This window comes from Dreissena polymorpha, chromosome 12, assembly GCF_020536995.1.
Source record: "Dreissena polymorpha isolate Duluth1 chromosome 12, UMN_Dpol_1.0, whole genome shotgun sequence".
NCBI classification, from domain to species: Eukaryota; Metazoa; Mollusca; class Bivalvia; order Myida; family Dreissenidae; genus Dreissena; species Dreissena polymorpha.
The window spans coordinates 35,817,434-35,841,487 of NC_068366.1; the positions used below are offsets into that span (position 1 = coordinate 35,817,434).

The window sequence follows — 24,054 nt, forward strand, 5'->3', positions numbered from 1 at the left end:
TGTGGCCCAAATCACTTATTTTATGAATACTTTTGCAATATTGAAGATAGCAACTTGATATTTGGCATGCATGTGCATCTCATGGAGCTGCACATTTTGAGTGGTGAAAGGTCAAGGTCATCCTTCAAGGTCAAATATATGGGTCAAAATTGCTCATGTAATGTCACTTCTGCAATATTGAAGCTAGCAATTTTATATTTTTAGCATGACTTTTTCACTAGCCATGTCAAAAGTGTTGACATCAGCATCCAAGCCAAATTTTTCTTTGTAAGCTAGTTTAACAGGAATGGTTTCATGGATTTCATTCAAATTTAAAACATGTATTACTTCTTTCATGTACTCAGAACTGTTTTCCACAGTTATTGACTGAATGTTTCAGTTTCCTATTGTAAGTTCATCGTGTATACAATTCAGCTGTCTTATTGAATATATTTCCTATCTAGGATGCCCCAGTATCGGCTCGAGCCACCTTGCTCCTGGAGTGCGCCCACTTTGTTCATCGCTGTAACCACGGAGACTGGCCCAACTGGATGCGACTCAACCTGCCTAGTTTCCGCCACTCGTCTGCAGCCCTGCACTCCCGTGGGCAGCCGTCTGGGGTCAGACGGACCCTCACATTGCAGAAGGCTGCCGGCAGGCTGTTCTATAGCTGGGCAGAGGTAGGCAATAATATGAGTCGTGTTCTGAGAAAACTGGGCATAATGCATGTGCGTAAAGTGTCGTCCCAGATTAGCCTGTGCAGTCTGCTTCCGCTTGAACTAGATATGGTAAAAAGGGAAAAATACCATTAAAGTGGAAAGTGTTGTCCCTTATTAGCCTGTGCAAACTGCACAGGCTAATCTGGGGCGACACTTTACGCACATGGATTTTGCCCAATTTTCACAGAACAAGACACATATGGTTTTCTTGAATTTTAGTTCATAATGGTTGTCCCATTTCGTCATAAAAATTGTTCTTATTTACCGTAAATCTACGAATATAATACGCACTTTTTTACCTGCCGATTTTTTCTTCAAGTAGGGGGTGCGTATAATATACGAGTTTAGAGCAGAACTAAATTTTACCTGTGCAAATTTTCAACTTAATCGCTGTTATTCCCTTCGCGGCAGCCATTTTGAACTACACCATTACATTAAAGGGGTGCAACAGGGCTCGCGCTGTTGTTTGCCATTTGAGTCATTTGTGAAAATATTGAGAATTTGGCTCAATAAAAATCTTATTTGTGAAAATGCGAAAATCTAGTAAAATTTCATTAAAAACATCTGCCATATATAAAGGACTGGTTTTCTATATTTGTCTCTTTGTTTTAATGAAAGTGTTTGCAATTCGAACAGTAAAGGAGACCCGGTCTGTACCTGATTATGAGACATCGCTTGACCTTATTGTTATTGAAGTGCGCATGGTAGCTGGCCAATCAACATTGAGCTCGCTTACACATGAAATGACGTTGTCGAATGAAACGTGAGAACGGGAGGAGCTATTTGATAATATTGGGTCATCCATGCGCAGACACTGTATACTTTGAATACACAGTTAATATCGTCGTCTGCCTACAAAATAGCGACTGGACGCTAAGTCATATAAGGAGATTAGCAAATGACAAAAAAACAACTGATAATACACGTAAATAAATATTTATTTATCTTTCTACCGCATATATACTATATCTGAAGTAAAGAGTGGTAATTAAATAATTAGTTTTATGATGCTAGTAGAGTCTATTACACCTGTCTGCCGATTGCCGAATTAAAATTGAAAGGTGATAATTAATTAATTAGTTTTTTACTCCCAAACTAGCCTTAATGACAGCAGCGTATTGTAATTAAAGAGATCATGAAATACACAAGCGGTTTAATTGTATTTTAAGTTATATTAAAGAATCGAGTTTGTAACTCGAAAAAAAGAAAAAGTAATTCATCTAGACAACTATAAAAACGGAAGTAACCATTTTGCCTTCTTATTACTTTATTATTATTATAATTATTATCGTCCCGAATATTGTCAAATTGAATTAAATGTGAAAACAAAAAACAGCGTCTCTGCTTCTTTCTTTTGTAATTATGACTGCTTGACCCGGATGTCAGCAAGGGGCCTGTGTGTTATCGGTAACAATCAATGGTAATATAAACAAATGACAGAGATATTTATTATGCAACTGTCATAACAACAGCACTATAACACATCCCGATCAATATACCGGGGAAACAGATAGTTGACAACACCAAATTGATTTGCTATTTTCACAACACCAAAATATATTGACACATTTTTTCGGAAATGGCCGATTTCAGACACTGATTTTTATTAGCGCTTATTTTACTCGGATTATCAATTTTTACCGAAAAAATTTGACCAAACTCGGGGGTGCTTATTATGCAAGAGGGAGTAATATATTCATGGATTTACAGTATATTATTTTTATAGAATGCTCGAAATTAATTTAGAGAAAATGTGGGTTATTCAGCATCAAATTGTCTTACACAATATTATTGTTAAATCACTTGAATTTGACGGGTACACTTTTTGCGCAATTTCAGTGGCTGACATATGTGGGCGATCTTAATCTCATCCAATATCAATTCAGGAAAAAAATATTTAATCATCCATCGTCAGTGACAGAGCTCTTGTTTATCCATAATTTCAGAACCTGGGTTACCAGCTGGAGTACATGATGGCCAAGGAGCGTCAGTCGCGACTCAGTCACGTGGAGGACGTGCATGACGAGAGGAAAAAGAGGCAGCTGCGTATGGAGGATGATACGGAGGATTTCCTCGATGAAAGTGAGACTTGGACGTGTATTGTTGTCACCAACTTATTGGTAGTCTTACAAAGACTCGATAACGTAATATCAGGCCTCTCATTGCGTTAAAGCGCTCTCAGTACAGGGCCTGTATTCACCAACGAATTCTTACACTGAAGTCTAATTATAAAAAATATTCTATAAATAGGTCAATATGACATGAATTTATACACCTCAAACTTCAAACTTCTTTATGTAGAAAAATGTATGTATAACAAAAGCAAAATGTATGCCGATATATATTTAAAAGCTGAACGTATTTTTCTTGGTTGCAATTCCATTCTTTATTCTTAAGTATAAGAGTGGGTTACTGAATGGTCCCTGATCTATCATAAAATATCTTATCTGTAATCTTCTTTCTCAGCTTACTAACGGATAAATTGCAGAGGACACTGTTGCCATAGCAGCAGCTGTGTATCAGCTGATTATGGTCAACCCTGTGATTACAGCTCGGTGCCATTCACATCAGTAAGATAGCCCAGATTGCTGGTGTGAGATAGGATTTAAATCAGTCTACAAGACATCAGAGCAAAGATAGTTATTAATACTGCTAATAAAAACAAATAAAAAAAACCTCGAAATCTGTGAACACTTGAAAAACTCTGATCCTTCCATCATTTTTCAGACACTGTGAACCAGAAAGGTACAGACTGTCCTTATGCACTGAAGATGCTGGCATGTCTTGTTCTTCAGGTACCAATGTCAGCAATATTGTACAAAATGGACTCATAGGGTTATCTTGGTGCAATTTGCTTTTATGCTTGTGTTCAAGATATTTGTCTATTGATTGTATTTAAGATTCTATCCTTTAAATATCTAGAGTGGGAAACAAGTAAACAACATTTTGAATGGGTAATATTTCAAGTTTGGGTATTTTTTACAGAAAATCTGTATATAAGCCCATTTAGCCAGGATATCGGACCAATGCAAACATAATTCATTTCAAAAGTGTTTTTAAGTTTGGTTTATTTATCATATGATAATATGGCTGTATTTTTCATTTGAATAATTGCAGATGTGTGCATTTGTGAAGTTAATGACATCAAATTTTCTGACAAACAACCTTAGACCAAAAATTATAACCAAGTAAATCATTCTGTATCCTTTTTCAGGAATCCAAATAAAATATTTATATCAAGCAAAAAAGGAAACCATTTTTAAAACAAACACAAAAAACTTACCATCTGGTGATTTCTTCTCCAGGAGATTACCACATTTCTCCGTGAGACGTTCCAATACCTGCCCCGTAAGAAACACAAGCTAGAGCCGGGCTGGGACAAACACCTGACGTCGCGCCGGTACAGTAGCATCATCTCCAGTCCAGGTCACTCTGACCGCAGCTCCGAGTCCAACATTGGGGAACTGCCACAGTCTTCACCAGGTCCGCGAACATTTTATAAACCATGTGACCCTTATTTTGGGAAAACTGGGCTGAATGCATGTACATAAATTGTCGTCCCAGATTAGCCTGTGCAGTCTGCTTAGGCTGATCAGGATTTTTTTTTTTTTCGCCTACACTAGATTTCGGTTAGAAAAGACCACATTTAAAGGAAAAATTCCATAAAAGTGGAAAGTGTCGTCCCTGACTATCCTGTGCGGACTGCACTTTCATAGTGTCGTCCCTGACTATCCTGTGCGGAGTACACTTTCATAAAGTGTCGTCCCTGACTATCCTGTGCGGACTGCACTTTCATAAAGTGTCGTCACTGACTATCCTGTGCGGACTGCACTTTCAAAAAGTGTCGTCCCTGACTATCATGTGCGGAGTACACTTTCATAAAGTGTCGTCCCTGACTATCCTGTGCGGACTGCACTTTCATAAAGTGTCGTCCCTGATTATCCTGTGCGGACTGCACTTTCATAAAGTGTCGTCCCTGACTATCCTGTGCGGACTACACTTTCATAAAGTGTCGTCCCTGACTATCCTGTGCGGACTGCACTTTCATAAAGCCCAGCTTTTCTCAGAAAGAGGCTCCTTTATATATTAATACCTCTGCATGGAGAGAGTATCCTTCTTTCCTATTGGTTTGTGAATTCCTATTAGTTCGTGAATTTTTTTGTGACGCAATAATAAAAACATCCATGCGTCGCACATGTCCGAATTCGATACTAGTATATCCGGAAGATTTTGCACTCTCGGTAAAAGTGAAAAATGAGGACAAAAAAGGTAATATTTAGTTTTTTCTACTGTATACACATTCATATAATTTCAATTTGCACTGAAATAACTGAGTAAAATAACAGTATACCTTAAATATTACGCTTATTTAGGTTTTACATCTGCCCCTGACTTTTGTTTAAAATGTCAAGGTCACGTGACTAAAACAATATCGACTAAAGTCAACGTTTTTGTAAAGAAGAGGCCGGTAATGGGGGAAATGGTAATTTGAACGCAAACTGATTAATATCTTATTAACGTCATGTGGTTTTAGCTCACCTGAGCACAACGTGCTCATGGTGAGCTTTTGTGATCGCTTTTTGTCTGTCGTCCGTCATCCGTTGTGCGGCGTCAGCATTTGCCTTGTTAACTCTCTAGAGTCCACATTTATTGTCCAATCTTCATGAAATTTGGTCAGAAGATTGGTTTTTATGATATCTTGGATGAGTTCGAAAATGGTTACGTTTGCTTGAAAAACATGGCTGCCAAGGGGCGGGGCATTTTTCCTTATATGGCTATATATGGCCATAGTAAAATCTTGTTAACACTCTAGAGGCCACAGTTATTGTCTGATCTTCATAAAACTTGGTCAGAAGATTCATCCCAATAATATCTTGCACAAGTTCGAAAATGATGCCGGTTGGTTGAAAAACATGGCCGCCAGGGGGCGGGGCATTTTTCCTTATATGGCTATTGTAAAACCTTGTTAACACTCCAGAGGCCACATTTATTTTCCGATCTTCATGAAACTTGGTCAGAAGATTTGTCCCACTAATATCTTGGATGAGTTCAAAAATGGTAACCTTTGCTTGAAAAACATGGCTGCCAAGGGGCGGGGCATTTTTCCTTATATGGCTATATATGGCTATAGTAAAATCTTGTTAACACTCTAGAGGTCACATTTATTGTCGAATCTTCATGCAACTTGGTCAGAAGATTCATCCCAATGATATCTTCGACGAGTTCCAAAATTATGCCGGTTGGTTTAGAAACATGGCCGCCAGGGGGCGGGGCATTTTTCCTTATATGGCTATAGTAAAACCTTGTAAACACTCTAGAGGCCACATTTATTGTCCAATCTTGATGAAATATAGTCAGAAGATTTGTCTTAATGATATCTTGGATGAGTTCGAAAATGGTTACGTTTGCTTGAAAAACATGGCCGCCAAGGGGCGGGGCATTATTCCTTATATGGCTATATAAGGCTATCGTAAAATCTTGTTAACACTCTAGAGGCCACATTTATAGTCCGATCTTCATGAAACTCGGTCTGAGATTCATCCCAGTAATATCTTGGACAAGTTAAAAAATGATGCTGGTTGGTTTAAAAACATGGCCACCATGGGGGCGGGGCTATTTTCCTTATATGGCTATAGTAAAACCTTGTTAACACTCTAGAGGTCACATTTATTTTCCGATCATAATGAAACTTGGTCAGAAGATTTGTCCCAATGATATTTGGACGAGTTCGAAAACGGTTTTGGTTGCTTTTAAAACATGCCCACCAGGGGTGGGGCATTTTTCCTTATATGGCTATAGTAAAACCTTGTTAACACTCTAGAGGCCACATTTATTGTCCAATCTTCATGACATTTAGTCAGAAGATTGGTCTCAATGATATCTTGGATGAGTTCGAAAATATGTTTGCTTGAAAAAAATGGCTTCCAAGGGGTGGGCATTTTTTCTTATATGGCTATAGTAAAATCTTGTTAACACTCTAGAGGCCACATTTACTGTCCGATCATCATGAAACTTGGTCAGAAGATTCATCCCGATATTATATTGGAAGAGTTCAAAAATGATGCCGGTTGGTTGATATAATACCTTGTTATCTCAGGTGAGCGACTTTGGGCCTTTCAGGCCCTCTTGTTTTAAGGTTGTAGGCAGTTCCTAAAAAATATCATGGAAAATACAAAAACTATACCCCTGACATACTGCTTAAAGCAGTTGAAGAAGTAAAGTTGAAAAAAATGGCCATCCGTCGTGTTGCTTTTCAATACAACATTCCATACCAGACATTAAGTGATCAGATCAGTGGTCGTGTGGATCCTAATAACTTCACAACTGGAACGGTTTTCACTGAAGATGAGGAACTGAGGTTGGCGGAACACACGGAAGACTCTGCCAGACTGGGGTACGGCTTCAGTTACACAGCCATGCAACAGATGGCATGCGATTTGTTGCACCACCTTGGAAAACGCGCTACTGACAAGCCACTCAGTAACTGTTGGCTATATGGCTTTTTGAAAAGATGGGAGAGTAGAATATCCACACTGAAACCGTCAGAGTTGGATTCAAACAGAGCCAAACACTCAACTCCAGAAATTGTTGACAAATAATTTGAAAACCTCGAAGTGGCTATCGCGGAGTACGGGCTACAGGAGAGACCTGATTGCATATACAATCTGGATGAAACTGGCATCTCTCCTGAACATCGACCACCAAACATTATTGCTCCAATCAATGAGAAAGCGCAGGCGGTCACGTCGCCACGATCAGCAACAACAACATTGATCGCGTGCGCAAGCGCATCAGGACACCATCTGCCGCCATATTTTGTGTTTAAAGGTTCATTACAATCTAAGGAAACTAAATTTTAATCCATATATGTTAAGCAAATGAATTACAATCATAATTATGTTGTACAGTATTTATAAAACTAAAACATGCATTTAAAGTATAAGTCAGTCGCGTAAACCAATACATTGATCTTATTTAATTTATTGAAGGAAAGAAGAATATTAACTTTGAAACACAACATTAATGTACTATATATCTATTAATATTTAAACGCTGTAGTAATTTACATAAATAATTAATGCAAGAAAAAGGTCCACGACAACTTGTCGAAAGAACTTACACCCGGTGCTGTTGTGACAATAACGGAAACTGATTGGTCAACCACTGCAACCTTAAGGACTACCTCGAAAACAACTTTAAAGTACGTCAATAGGGGAGACAGCAGCCAGCCAGTACTAATATTACTTGACGGGCACAGCACACATACTTCCCAAGAGATGGTGAAATGGGCCAGAGATCGACGCATCCACCTGTTCTGTTTGCCAGCGCACACATCGCATGTCCTGCAACCCCTTGATGTTGGAGTGTTTGGGCCGTTCAAGCGCTTCTATTATAGCTAATGTGCTTCGTACATGAAGGCGAATCAAGGCAAGATCGTTACGTAATACGAAATAGCAGACATCGCATGTAAGGCATACTTGAAGGCCCTCTGTCCCTGGAACGTAGTTTCCACTTTTAGAAAAACCGGCGTGCATCCCCTGAAAAAAATGCTGTTCCGATGGAAAAGCTCTTGCCGTGTGAATCGTTATGAGATGAGACACCAATGCTCAAGATGCAGTCGATACGCGCTGGCAAAGAGGCGTTGGATGAGTATCTGTGGGCGAAGTCCGAATCTGCCAGCACAACAGCCCCTTGCAAATGCAAATGGGGAAGGCAAAATCCCACAACCCAAAAACCGAAGCCTGGCGGGAAGTTACCCACCAGTGATGTATACATTGAGGCGCTCGAAATATACGATGCACAACAGAAAAGCAAGGCAATATCATCATCCAGGACAAACCTGCCACAAACAAGCCCCAAACAATCTTCAAGCGGTTTAATAATCAACCGAACCGACAATTCTGAAAGCGAGTCAGATATTGATGACACAGAAGTTTGTTGCATTTGCGAGCGATTCACGCCCATCAATGTTGACAAGCAATCACACCTAAAAATATTCAACTGGGGACAGTGCGACGAGTGTGGACATTAGATTCACTTGGCATTCTGTCTCAGACGAGGCGACAGTTTTCTGTGCCCTCATTGCAGTTAATTTGTCCATGTTGTTTATCGTTGTTCAGTTGTTTTCCTACTGCAGTGAGACTTTTGTACCAACAAATCAAATCTTCATTTGTTCAATTTCATTACTTACTCACAGTTTGTGCATATTTGCTGTTTTTGCTGCTTAGTTACAATTGTTTTCACTGTTTATTATGCCCCCCTTTGAAGATGAGGGGGTATATTGTTTTGCACATGTCGGTCAGTCCGTCGGTCGGTCCGTCCACCAGATGGTTTCCGGATGATAACTCAAGAACACTTAGGCCTAGGATCATGAAACTTCATAGGTACATTGATCATGACAGGCAGATGACCCCTATTGATTTTCAGGTCAAAGGTCAAGGTCACAGTGACTCGAAATAGTCAAATGATTTCTGGATGATAACTTAAGAATGCTTACGCCTAGGATCATCAAACTTCATAGGTACATTGATTATGACCGGCAGATGACCCCTATTGATTTTCAGGTCACTAGGTCAAAGGTCAAGTTCACAGTGACTCGAAACAGTAAAATGGTTTCCTGATGATAACTCAAGAATAATTAGGCCTAGGATCATGAAACTTCATAGGTACATTGATCATGACTGGCAGATGGCCCCTATTGATTTTCAGGTTACTAGGTCAAAGGTCAAGGTCACAGTGACACAAAACATATTCAAACAATGGCTGCCACTACAACTGACAGCCCATATGGGGGGCATGCATGTTTTACAAACAATCCTTGTTTATTTATTGAGACAAACATTACATGACATACTGTGAAACCATTATTAATCGTCAGGCATTAATTTTCCTAAATTTCGTCAGTCGACCGATCGGCGAATTTAAGATCCTAACGAACAATCATGCTCTATGTTTGAACAAAAACAAACACTAAGTTGAACAATATTTAAAAACTTTACCGTAGACATGAGGCATTAAATTCCAACATAATCCATGCACACATTCACTGCTGTTTCGTAATCAAGATTAATCCGGTTTTGACACAAAGGGATGTAGATTACACAAGGTACTTAACTGACACGTGACACTTCTTTAAAACACGTGTGCAGTACAGCTGTATCGAATGCGTTGACTTCGTTTATGTAGAATGGTAATGAATTAGCGCTAATTGTTTATAACTATTACCCATTAGGTGCATTGTGTTTTTCAGGGGTGTTGCATATTAGCCATCACGCAGCGAATGCCGATGAAAGACAATAAACCAAATGAAAAGATGACGATGTGTGATCAACATGCGTATTTATCACAAATTAATAAAGAATATTTTAATTGCTGTTTGTTGTTTGATTGTTTGCGTTTAACCACACTTATTACTATTTTATATGTATCAATTTATTTATTTTAAAATTATTTACATTACTGATATATATACCGGTAGTTTACTTTTTAAGAACCAACACACACATAGAGTTTATAAATTTGTTCGCACCTTCCCTAATTGGTGCCGATAAAGGTACGATTGTTATCAGTATGGCAATTATAATAATAGAATAAGACTAATTGGCAATTGGCTTCGTTTTTACAAACACTCGTTAACGGTTATTCGATCCCACTTTTCCGCTAATCATAACAATGAACGTGTGAATGGCATACATTAAGAGGTCCCATTACTGTCCCTTGATTACAAATGACTAGTTAATTGGCATGATTCTCAAGTGTGTTCCCGCATTCGTACCACGATTTTTCGCAACTGCGATTGATCGCGAATATGTATTATACACAAATCGGATATTAACTGACGCATTTTTTTAAAATTCAAAATCAGAAATCGGCGAATTTAAGTGCTGACGAAATCGTAATTTTTATAAAAATGACGAAATTTTGTGCTGTCGAAAATAAATGGTTTCACAGTAATTGAGAATTCAAAACCAGTGAATGATTAACAACCCAGTGCCCCCTTCTTGAGCCTCACATTGGAGCGCTTGCGTTTGACCAATAAAATTCACGTTCCAATAGGAAAACGGTCAGCAGATACAGTTTTCTGACTGTCAACATATACATGCAAGTATATCGATGTTTAACAAGTTTGAGTTCAAAATGTTCTGTTTATTTGCGTTCTATGGATGTTTTTAGTTTTAGATCTCATCATCTTCAATATGAATAAATATTTAAGTTGCGCATGCGCAATTTCGAAATCTTAGGTGGCCGAACCAACAGGAAAAGTGGCTATATTGGTTTCACTCTGTAAGATGGTCTATCTCTAAGTTTGTCAGCTAATCGGTCTGTCCGTTTTAAATGCTATAGGATTGTGGAGAAAACTACTTGTTGTTAATAAAATTACACAAAGTATCGCAGCAATAAAGGGTTAACAATGTTCACAAGCAGGAAAGGGTAAACAATGTTCACAAGCAGGAAAGGGTTAACAAAGTTCACAAGCAGGAAAGGGTTAACAATGTTCACAAGCAGGAAAGGGTTAACAATGTTCACAAGAGGAAAGGGTTAACACTGCTCACAATCACAAAGTCTAAGGTTTGTTTTGGTGAAAGGGTTAACACTGTTCACAATCACCAGGTCTAAGGTTTGTTTTGGTGAAAGGGTTAACACTGTTCACAATCATGAGGTCTTAGGTTTGTTTTGGTGAAAGGGTTAACACTGTTCACAATCACCAGGTCTTAGGTTTGTTTTGGTGATAAGGTTAATACTGTTCACAATCACGAAGTCTAAGGTTTGTTTTGGTGAAAGGGTTATCGCTGTTCACAATCACCAGGTCTATGGTTTGTTTTGGTGAAAGGGTTAACACTGTTCACAATCACGAGCTTTAAGGTTTGTTTTGGTGAAAGGATTAACACTGTTCACAATCACCACGTTTAAGGTTTGTTTTGGTGCAAGGGTTAACACTGTTCACAATCACCAGGTCTAAGGTTTGTTTTGGTGAAAGGGTTAACACTGTTCACAATCACCAGGTCTAAGGTTTGTTTTGGTAAAAGGGTTAACACTGTTCACAATCACGAGGTCTAAGGTTTGTTTTGGTGAAAGGGTTAACACTGTTCACAATCACCAGGTCTAAGGTTTGTTTTGGTAAAAGTATAAACACTGTTCACAATCACAAGGTCTAAGGTTTGTTTTGGTGCAAGGGTTAACACTGTTCACAATCACCAGGTCTAAGGTTTGTTTTGGTGAAAGGGTTAACACTGCTCACAATCACGAGGTCTAAGGTTTGTTTTCTCAATGTGCAGGAGGCCTGGGCAGTCCTGGGGACAGGAAGATCAGCTTTGCGGTGCAGATGGAGCGCTCAGAATCCCTCAACAGTAGCCAGACATCGCTGTCCATGGACCCCCTGGGCTCCCCACACACTCCCACAGAGGAGAGGAAAGGTATGTAACCCATCATCTGTTCCTGGGTTCTCCAAACAATTCTTAGACTTAAGTCGAAGAACAGATAATTATTTCTTTAATCTAAGAATTTGTTGGTGAATAAGGGCCAAGGATTGAAATTTTGAAATAAAGTTCAAAGAATAAAGTAAGCTTTATTTGATCATTGCGGATATGAAACTGTCAAACCCAGATCAACGCCATCATCATATTTGTTAGCTTAAAAGCATTATTTTTTTATATGTTTATTTAGTTTTTTTGCATATTCAGCCATTTTTTGGTATTTTGTCGTCTAAAAAGTAACACACACTTTGTTGATAAAAAGTTTGTTAAATAGGAGACAAGGAAACTATTAGTATGATAATATAACATGAATCACTTGCCAGGAGTCTTTGTTAAGGTTTTCTAAGCCTTGCTGAATTAAACATTCCTCTCTTAAACGCTAACATAGTATTTGTTTTTAGCTCAACTGGCCAGAGGCCAGCGGGGCTTATGTCATGGTCCTGTGTCCGTCATGCGTGCGTCCGTGCATGCATGCGTCCGTACGTGTGTTAACTTTTTCTTTAATTATCTTCTTCTCCTAAACTACATGTCCAATTCTGATACAACTTCTCACAAATGTTCCTGGGGTGAACCTCTTTCAAATTTGTTCAAATTATGCCCCTGGGGTCAAATTTGACCCCGCCCAGGTGGTCAATAAATTGAACATATGCTTATATAAAGCCTATTTTGTGCAAACTTTAAAAATCTTTTTGTCCATATCCATTGGGCCTAGTGCTACCACATTTGGTATGTAGTGACATTTAATAGTTTTCTACTTTGTTTGTTCAAATTATGCCCCTGGGGTCAAATTTGCCCTGCCTAGGGGTCACAAAAATGAACATATGCTTATATAAAGCCTATTTTGTGCAAACTTAAAAAATCTTTCTGTCCATAACTGTAGGGCCTAGGGCTACCAAATTCAGTATGTAGTGACATCTAATAGTTCTCTACTTAGTTTGTTCAAATTATGCCCCTGGGGTCAAATTTGACCCTGCCCCGGGGTCACATAAATGAACATACGCTTAAATAAGGCCTATTTTGTGCAAACTTTAAAATCTTTTTGTCCATAACCGTATGGCATAGGGCTACCAAATTTGGTATGTAGTGACATCTAATAGTCCTCTACCAAGTTTGTTCAAATTAATTCCCTGGGATCAAATTTGTTGGTTCCCCAGGGGTCACAAAATTGAACATATGCTTATATTGGGCCTATTTTGTGCAAACTTAAAAAATCTTCTTGTCCATTACCATTGGGCCTATTTTAACCAAATTTGGTATGTATTAAAATCTTTAAGTTCTCTACCAAGTTTTTTCAAATTATGCCCCTGGGGTCAAATTTTACCCTGCCCCTGGGGTCACAAAAATGAACATATGCTTAAATAAGGCCTATTTTGCGCAAACTTTAAAAATCTTCTTGTTCATAATAGAGCATAGGGCTACTAAATTTGGTATGTAGTGATATCTAATAGTCCTCTACCAAATTTGTTCAAATTATTCCCCTGTGCTCAAATTTGACCCTGTGCCGGGGGTCACAAAACTGAACATATGATTATATAAAGCCTCTTTTGTGTTAAAATTCTTCCTGTCCATAACCATTGGGCCTAGGGCTACCAAATTTGGTATGTAGTGACATCTTATAGTTCTCTACCAAGTTTGTTCAAATTATGCCCCTGGGGCCAAATTTATCCCTTGAAGGCTCCCATTAAAAAGTTGTTCAAGAAAATTTGATTGTCAAAAAACATGGCCACAGGGTATTTTGCATATGTCATGAGTACATAAGTAACAGAAACTTTGAAACCTACAAACACTTTATGGAATTTTGGAAAAAGATTCATGATTGAATGAAGGAACTTTCATTAATCTTGTAAAACATGTGTAGATTTGATCTTCAGCATCTAAAAATATGTGAAATAGAAAGCACAAAAATATCTTTTGGAGAGATAAATGTACCTACGTTATAAGCAAAGGACCTGTGCGACAATTCCCGAGCTTTTTAGTCTGTTTAGTTAACACCGTAGTAACGTTTTCCATATATATAAATGCTCACCCTTCCAACTTTAAGCGCCCAGTGGGACAAGGGATAGAAAGAGAGTCACATGCTTGAGTACATTTCAACCCATGCGCATTGCACGCTTTTTTCGCATAAAAAAACAGTGGAGCGATACAGGTCCATCATGGCCCTCTTGTTTAGTTTCAACATATTTTTGGAAGTTAAACTCCTAGTTTTGTAGTGGATATGGTGTACCCCTAGATAACAGGTGGTGCGGGTTTGATTCCCTCACTTGGAGTGTTCTTAAAATCTTAAGATCTCTTCATTAGTAGCCAAATACTACCTTTGAAATGGACTTTAAAGTTGTAAAATAAGCCTGTGGAAGCTTCATAAGCTTTGGAAAACTAGGACTTCCTGGTCACCAGGCCAATCCATGTCCAGAACTAAATTGCAACAGTTTTATCAGTTTGTTTCAATTTTAAAGCTGTGTTAGTTAGTAATTCAATCATATCACAGCTATCATTGAACTCTTTCAGTGCTGGAACCGAGTTTTGAAGGCCTTTGCAAACAGTTTGGATCCAGATGAGACGCCACAGATCCAAACTGTTTGCTATTCTTTGGGAATTTTTTTTTTGAAGAAAATGCTAATTTTAGAAATTCAGCAGATGACATTTTAGCAGACGACAAATTTCCCAGCATGCAAAGGGTTAACCTTCCCGCAATTTTCTTGAGCAAGCTCAGCTGCTTCAAGCAAATAACCAAAACTCAGTGGACATATTGTTGTCACAATTCTTACAATATTGTCACTTACTCATTCCAACAACTGACCGCTGCTTTTCTTTAAGCTGAGGTGGTGGTGGTGGGGTGGGGGATGGCCTTAGATTATATTTAGACTACCGGTACATGTGTGGCCAACATCTGCAAAATTTATATAGTGAAAGTGACATTGAAACCAGTAAAACCATGGCTTTCACCGTTTAACCCAGATAATATTAGTAATATTAACAGTAATATTATTACTATTTGGGGTTCTTAATTAGAGTGTTTATGAATTTCTGGATTTTCAAATTAGTTAAACAGTTTTGCACAAGTTAAATAGACCCAGGTAAACCTTGCATGACAAATTAAAAGTCATTTGCTTATGCCTGCGTTGTTATAAGTCTTAATGACGATTTCATCGGAGATCTTTTAAAATTGATTGCTGGTGTTGATGATAGGTCGCCGTCTTGCCCAGGGCCGACAGAAACTGTTGAAGCACTTGAGGCGTGGGTCTATACACATGACGAGTTTCAGGCAGAGAAGCTTTCATTTACGTCGTGGAGAGGGAGGAAGTAAGTCACCGCATGGATTTCAGTGATTTCCTTTTGAAAGAAGTTTTTTTGAAGAGGAATTATTATTTAGTGCTATTTCATGGTTGAGTTGGAAGACTGGTGTTGTACGTTATTGATCTTGTTTCAGAGCTTCTCTTTCGAGATCTCAGTCTGTAAATAACTGATGAAAATAAATGTTTTCAATAATCCGTTTGTGGTGTAATTTCATATCAAATTGGCAGAGTGGACATTACATAAGTAATTGAAAACAAACAACATGTACAAATTTTCATTGTCCTATATCGAAATGTACTTAAAAAAAAGGGGAAATTTAAAGAAAAAATCTGCATTGCTTATAACAGAATAATGTCATTATCGGAAGAGTAACTTGAAATATTTGCTGTTCGCTTTTAAAGTTTTTTCTCTGATGACAGTTTATAAAGAGCTTGTTTTTTTTCCTCATTTTTGCTAGTTAATATTATATTTGTAATGTTTTTACATTATTTTTAAGGAGAAAACAAACAAAACAAATTGTGAATTAGCATCAAATGAGCATAGGGAGTTAAGCGCAAGGACTCCCATAGGCTCGCACTGAGACATTTATATGTTATCCTTTCATTCCCCAATCAGGCATTAAACTGCACCCAACTGGAAGCATACGGGACCGCAAGATCAGCAGTCAGTCCATTCACTCGGACTCTAAGTGTATGGAGCCAGAGGCCAGCACGGATGACTTCGAGTCGATGACGTTCTGTTCTGACGAGCCGCAAGACCTGCAGGCGTTAGAGGAGCAACAGGAAGTGGAGGACGAGCGCATGTACTCATGCATGCCTTGGATAAAGGTGTGCTTGTTCAGAAAGAGTTTTGACTTGGTTACGATTATCATGTGTTTGGAAATAAGTGATTTTGATAAAATATGTTGGATATGTGATAAATAATTTTGTGTTTGAACTGGTTTTTTATGCCCCCCCCCCTTCTGTCTGGTCGTCCGTCTCTCTGTTAATTTTTTGAGTTGGCAGGAATTTGACATATATTTCTGCCCAAGGAAGAAACTTTACAACAATATTATCCATCATGTGAACTTGCTTACCTCCATAATGTTTGGTATTTTTAGGGAGGCTGTTTTTGGAGAAAACCCGAGCTTTTGTCATAGCCAGCTCGTCGTCCGTTGTCCGTCGTGCGCCATAGGCGTCATGCTAAAACCTTAACATTGGCCATAACTTTTTAAATATTGAAGATAGCACCTTGATATTTGGCATGCATGTGTATCTCATGGAGCTGCACATTTTGAGTGGTAAAATTTCAAGGTGAACATCATCCTTCAAGGTCTAGGGTCGAAAAAAACAAAATCAAGGGAAGTAATAAGCTTTAAATGGACATAGTTATCTGACCTGCCCACATATATATTTCTATTAAATAAATCAAAGCAGCACAGTAGGCGGCATTGTGTTTCTGACTAACACATTGTGGTAAAAGGTCAAGGTCATCCTTTACGGTCTACGGTAAAAAATACAAATTTAGGGGAAGTAATAAGATTTAAAAAGGGAGATAATTATTCAATATTGAACACAGCCACTTTATATATTTGGCATGCATGTGTATCTCATGGAGCTGTGCATTTAGAGTGGTCAATCACAGTCACGGTAGTGGCTTTTAATTATTTGCTACTAAAAATAGAGATTTGTTAGAGACAATTATTTTCAAGGGAAGTAATTTATATAATTATAAATCTCATATTATATATTTCCTTACCAAGAATTGAAGTTCTTTTCACAGTTACTGTACAAATTTATTATTTTGATTATTTATAACTTAACTCAAATGATTGATGTTAAAGTTTTTTTTTGAATGATCTAATTATAATTTCTTTGATATTCATTACATACCTGTTGACTTATGTCCATAGATACATGATCATCTCACACTGTGAGACCCTTCTCCCCCCCCCCCACCCCCCCCCTGGTTGGATTGGACAAAATTCAAGGGAAATAATAAGCTTTAAAGGGAGATGATTTCTAAATAGCAATTTTATTTCAAAGTAGCGCAATAGGGGGCATTGTGTTTCTGACGAACACATCTCTTGATATAATTATCATTTCTTACCTGTTCTAATTTGTGAATGCTAGTTTTCATTAAATACCAGTGGACTTATGTCCATACATACATGATGAACTCTGTCTATGATCTCTTTGATAAATTAAAGGCCTTGGTTGTCAGTGATGTCTAATTTGGTCATTTTTGACTGTCTACAGACCTCCCCCCCCCCCCCCCCCCCCCGCCCCCGGTTGGATTGGACAAAATCCAAGGGAAGTAATAAAGCTTTAAAGGAAGATGATTTCTATACCTGCCAAATGATAAATAGAAATTTTATTTCAAAGTGGCGCAGTAGGGGGCATTGTGTTTCTGACAAACACATCTCTTGTTGGGTCACTAGGTCAAAGGTCAATGTCACTGTGACCTCTAAAAAAAAAAAATTCTGACAAGCTTTCGCAGTCAAGCGTGGCACCCGTTATGTGGTGCTCTTGTTTCAACATAACCACGGTTATGACTGCTTTTTGGGCCAAAAATTGTATATTTTTGTAACTTTTTAACTTGGGTTCTCTTATGTAAAAAAAGTATTGATTCGAGGGTGATAATACTTAACAATCAATGAACCAGCATATACAGTAGCACACGTCCAAATTTAGTTCACTCTTGTATTCCTAAAATTTAATGGAAAACTACTTCTCCTGCTTGTTGCATGTCTCTGGCCTGTATAAAGTTATATTTTAAATATAGGCTTCACTATTATTGTCATATGCATGTTTTATGTTTATTAAATACCAAGCGCTCTCAAGCTGTTACAATCTTCCTATGGACTATTTCAGGTTGTGATTCAGCTGTCCAACCAGTCCAACTTCATCTGCCCCCACCAAGGCTTCTGTCATCTGGATTGCTATGAGCGCCAGAGACGAAGCTGTTCTCGACTGGTTACAGCCATGAAAAAGATTTACCAGTCTACCGAGGAAGAACAAGTCAGGGAATCTGACAGACGTCTTGAGCAAAGGCGGGAAATATTCAAGGATAAATTTAAGAGAAGGGTATGTGTCTATTTTACTGGCCTCAAATTATAATATCCTGGCAATATTGCATGAAGAACTTTACATATCTGTATTTTAGGTACAATGTGTGTAACATGATAAGTTTAAGATTCTATTAAGTCAATTTCTTAGAAACAAATGCAATAGTTTTGGGACAAAACCAAATCTGTGGTTAACTTAATATATTTGAACAAAAATGGAAACACATTAAACTTTCATAAACAAGTCCAATATGTTTTCTACCCACTTTATGCAACTCATCCTTATTCATAAATATTCTGTTGTTTTTCTTTCTCAAAAATCACAAACGACCAAAGCAAACAATACATATTAACCTTTTTTTGTTTAATCAAAAGGAAACCACAAGGTCAAAAAAGTATAAATATCTTGTATAACATGTTTGAACATTATTGCTGCTACATGGTATCACTTTGTTTTATGATCATATACATGTATACATTGTATGTTTTATATTGAATAAAATAAAAATAAAATCTGTGGTCAATTTGTTACCATGGTGACAATTCTAGTCAGAATGATTTTGGCGTTGTCCATCCGTCTTTCCGTCCGTCTGTCGGGAGCCATATATTGGAAGTGCTTTGGGGGATTTCATTGAAACTTTGTATGAGTATATATATGGATAAGAGAATGATGCACGCCAAATGGCATTGTACACAATTGGTTAATAACGGAGTTATGGCCATTTGTATCTTGAAAAAATGCTTTTTAATATAAGCTTAGAGCTTTATCTCCATTAACACATGAGCCAGAGCCATGAAACTTGCCATATTTGTTCACAATCATCTGGGGGTGCTTCACATTCAACACCCATAATCCTAGGGGCTAAGGTCAAGGTCAAACATTGAGGTCAAAGGGCGTTGTCCATCCGTCCAGAAAACTTTTGTGTCCAAAAGCATATTGGCGGGGGATGTCAATTCAACGAATTTGCTTGTTTCTTTTTTAAACAACAGGAGTCAATTTTTCAAAACTCGTCGCCAATCAAACGAAGGGAGAGCACTCCACTGCTGGAGAAGATTCGGACGGATGTGTCGCTGGTCAAACAGAAACTGAATGGCTGGAAGAAGGAGACGAAGCCAAAAGAGGCGAAGGAAGACCTCCCCATCGTGAAATACATCACTTCACAGGTCAGGGCTCTGTGTTCGTGTCATTTAAATTTCTGAAGTGCTTTTAAATGGAAGATTATCATTAATTGTGAATATAACCATTATTTAAATAGGGAATAAATACTTGTGGAACTGAATTAATGTTTATATTGGAGTTTGATCTGATATGACTTTACAAAGAAAATGGACTTACTGCAAAACCACCCTACCCTTCATAGGCTGCATTCAACATGTAAGGGGGTGAACAGGAGGTTTAATGCATGTGTGTAAAGTGTCATCCCTGAGTAGCCTGTGCAGTCTGCACAGACTAAATAGGGAAGACACTTTCCGCTTTTATGATATTTTATGTTTAAAGAAAGTCTCTTCTGAGCAAAAATCCAGTTTAGGCAGAAAGTGTCATCCCTGATTAATCTGGGAAGACACTTTACCCACATGCATTAAAGCCGCTTTTCTCGGAGCGCAACCCATATACTAAATATAAGCATAATTTATCAGCTGACACATGAGATTGTGCTGCCCTTAGGCCCAGAAGCTGACTCAGTGCCCCCTGGGGATCCTGTCTAAGGCAGCCCCTATCCTGAATGAGGACCAGTTTGCAGACATCATGCCTGTGGCCTGGGAGCTCATGATGGAGACAGACCAGGAGGTGGCAGCCGCTGCAGGTTGGTGTTGTACGAGGAATACTGGGGACCAGTACGTAAGGGGACCAGTCTGCTGAGATCTTGCCGGTTGTCTGGGAACTCATTATGGGTATCAGAAAGAATGTGGGCAGGAGAAATGTGGAGAGTGCAGTGTTAAGATGTGGGAAATAAAGGATGGTAATCTTAGCATACGAGGACCTGTTTGTTGGCATCATGCCTGTGGCGTGGATCTCCTTTGTCCTGGCCCTGTGTTCACAAATCATGATAATCATACTGGGTGGCAGTAGCCCCAGATTGGTGTCATATGTGTGTTGTGGGTTTGAGGTAGATGGGGGAAAGGGGCATTTAGTGTGTAAATAGGAGTTATGAGGAATGTAATGTGGAACTTGTGATAGGGGGCATGATTTTTTTTAAATTGGAGAGAAAGACCATGTGTTGTGAAAATTGGGTATAAGGGGAATGTAGTGTTTAAATAGGGATAAGGGTATTGAGTGTTTTTTCCAGGCTTTTTTTGCAAAGGAAAAAGCTGCCACGTGCCCTTCACATCTTAATTTCCTCTTCACCAAACTTGTTAGATAAGATGTCTGTAAAATCAGCGTGCATCATGGTATGTGATACTCCGACTGTGTTTGATTTACTTCTTAGACGGTGCATGCCTAATTGAGTATTTTAATCGATTAAATCCAGTTTATCCAAATTTTCTGTAAACGGTACACTCACTAGTTCATGAATGACTTATGGGTGGTATGTAGTAAGTAAAATTGGCAACAAAGACAATGTATTGTGGAAATTTGGTATTATGTACATGGAGTGGTGAAGTAGGGATAGGAGAAATAGTGTGAGTGCACATCGGGGATAATGAAATATGTCATGTGGAAATGTGTTATGAAAGCGCTGAAGTGTGGGAATGGGGTTTAGGTTGGGGAAGAATGTAGTGGGATAACAGGGTATTGGGAGGGTGAAGTGTGTGAATGGGGTATAGTTCTGGGATGAATGTAATGTGATAGTAGGGTATTGAGAGGGTGAAGTGTGTGAATGGGGTATAGTTTGGGGATGAATGTTGTGTGATGATAGGGTATTGGGAGGGTGAAGTGTGTTAATAGGGTATAATTTGGGATGAATTTGGTGTGATCATAGGGTATTGGGAGGGTGACGTGTGTGAATGGGGTATAGTTTGGGGATGAATGTAATGTGGTAGTAGGGTATTGAGAGGGTGAAGTGTGTGAATGGGGTATAGTTTGGGATGAATGTGGTGTGATCATAGGGTATTTGGAGGGTGACGTGTGTGAATGGGGTATAGTTTGGGGATGAATGTAGTGTGATAATAGAGTATTGGGCGGTTGAAGTGTGTGAATTGGGTATAGGGGTAATGTATAGTTTAAATTGGGTATGGGGTGAATTTAGTGTTAAACTATGGAGAAGAGGATGTAGTTAGTATTAATGTTTAATAGGGGAGAAAGTACTGTAGAGATTTGGACTTCATCTCCAACCAATATTTCCCCATAACATTCCTGTTTCAGCCTCCATGTTCCTGATAGCGTCAGTCCGCGCCCCAGAGAAGGCTCAGACCATGGTCTTCAAGGAACTGCAGCATGAGGAGCCCTGCGTAAGGATCAACGCTGTCCTCAGGTAGGGCCATAGGGATTTTTAAATGGTCAAGGAATTGATATTTTTGTCTCTTAATGAAGCTCAAACAATTTATTGAAAAAGTACAAATGTAGTTATTCACACTCAGATATACTTAAAGTTAACATTTAACGTGGGAATTGGCTTTGGATCTTGACAGTGATGCAAGTGATGCAAAGATTATATAACAAAATAAAGATTTAATACAAATAAAAAAAAAAGCCTCACTGCTAAGCACCAATACATATGAACAGTTTATTTCAATAATTATTTTTATTTTCTAAGAATCTAGCATATACCTTTAATTGAAGGAACATATTGGTAAAAAATGTCTATTTATTTTTAACTTAAATTTCATAACTAATATAAATTTGTCAAAATTTATCATCACCATTGTTAATCTCACTTATAAGCATGTCAAATGAATTCAGCTGCTAAAATATATACCAACGAATTGTCAATTTCCTTGATAGAAATGTCTCAATATATTGCGTTATCACAGAATGCATGGGATATTTTTTCAAATCTCTGACCTTGTCTGAATTCCTTGTAATGAAAAACAATAAGAAACATTGTGGTTGCAAGGTTTGGCACCCTGTGGAAGTTCAGGCACCAGGCTTGGCCCAGAATGGAGGAGGGAGCCCAGCTGCATTTCAAGGTCAGCAAGAATTTACCTGGCCTCTAATTCATAGATATACGAGCCTTGCTCTTGGAAAATGGGGTTTAATGCATGTGCGTATAGTTTAGTCCAAGATAAGTATGTGCAGTAGGCACAGCCTTATCAGAGATGACATTTTCCATTTTTATGGTATTTTTCCTGTAAAAGGAAGTCTCTTCGTAGCTAATATCCAGTTTAGGTGGAAAGTGTCTTTCCTTATAATCCTAAGCGGACTGCACAGGCTAATCTGGACAGACACTTTGCGTGTTTAAAAGTCACGTTTTCCCAGTGCATAGCTCATATCTTGCCTCAAGTTCATAGACATATATAAGTTTGAAAAGTCTTTAAAACTGCAACCTATAATAATCGTAAATAAATAGGTCCAAAGATAATTTAACATTGATGAGCAATTCAGAGACCCGAAAGTAGTTCATGACCAAAAAACTGTTGCGGTCTCTGCTTTAATATTATGTTTGTTAGATTTTCCCTAAAATTCTTATCATCAGAAAACTAACTGTAGTTATTGCAACAGGTTAGGTTCCCTATAACTCTTACTTAGGAAATATTTGTATTTATTACTAGGTCCCCCCACCCAATATTGACTTCACCCTCCCGTCTCCCACTATTGGGCTGCCCAGCCAGCTGCCAATTGACCCACCCTGGAGTCCACATTTCAAGGCTAAGATCGAAGAGGTTACAGTCAACCAGGACCAGACAGTAAGAAATTAGTTGTTTGTAACCTGTTGATAGTTTTTTGTCTTGTCAGTAGTGTTTGAAAGCTTAATTACAGACATGGCAATATATCGTTGGCCTGCATGACATTGCTGACAAAAATGTCAAAAGATTGTTGGTGAAATGCAAGATTCCTGGACTAAATGTCCAGTGATTTATGATTTCAAAGATTGTAAACCTCTTGCAGTTAAATGTTTTTATTATTTTGTGGTTGCCAGTTTTTGTTATTTCTTGACATAAGATAATATGTGTCAATATTCATACCAACTGTAAGTATATTACATGGAACCAGCGATAAATCTTTGTGGATATCATGCGTAAACTTAAACAAATGGCCAATTTGAAAGTGTCCTCAATTGATAGTTGATCATGTCATTCAACGGTGTAATTGCATGTATGTATATTGTGTCAAACTTGCCATTGCATAGAATATAAATATATACTTGATATTTTGGGCTAAATTAACATTTTTATGAAAGTAAGTAACAGCAACATTGTTTTGGAAAGAATAGTAAGGATACAAATGTCAGCATCATTTTCATATTTGTTGTGTACTTTTGGAAAGTACAAGTTCTTTGAAGTGTTTATTGGTAAATGTTTCATAAATATTGTTAGTATTAAGTCAAGTTGTCACTTATCTATGTGTTATTGAACAGCAAAACACAATAATATTTTACAATTGCAAAATTGAGGTCAGTGAAATTTACAATTTGTCTGGACATTTTTCCTCTTGTTGGAATGT

The 24,054-nt window shown here is 38.1% G+C and overlaps 1 protein-coding gene across 2 annotated transcripts in view; it reads left to right on the forward strand.

Moving 5' to 3' along the window:
- The window catches only part of LOC127852737 (protein unc-80 homolog), a 138,829-nt gene that overhangs the window by 35,617 nt on the left and 79,158 nt on the right, over positions 1-24,054 (forward strand). For both annotated transcript variants that reach the window (XM_052386689.1, XM_052386691.1), the window contains exons 15-27: positions 444-659; positions 2,645-2,780; positions 3,426-3,493; positions 4,004-4,181; positions 11,975-12,112; positions 15,359-15,472; positions 16,082-16,293; positions 18,319-18,531; positions 19,503-19,676; positions 20,179-20,317; positions 21,817-21,925; positions 22,508-22,580; positions 23,163-23,297. In XM_052386689.1, the coding sequence (XP_052242649.1) occupies positions 444-659; positions 2,645-2,780; positions 3,426-3,493; positions 4,004-4,181; positions 11,975-12,112; positions 15,359-15,472; positions 16,082-16,293; positions 18,319-18,531; positions 19,503-19,676; positions 20,179-20,317; positions 21,817-21,925; positions 22,508-22,580; positions 23,163-23,297 (1,905 nt within the window). The remainder of the gene's footprint in view (positions 1-443; positions 660-2,644; positions 2,781-3,425; positions 3,494-4,003; positions 4,182-11,974; positions 12,113-15,358; positions 15,473-16,081; positions 16,294-18,318; positions 18,532-19,502; positions 19,677-20,178; positions 20,318-21,816; positions 21,926-22,507; positions 22,581-23,162; positions 23,298-24,054) is intronic.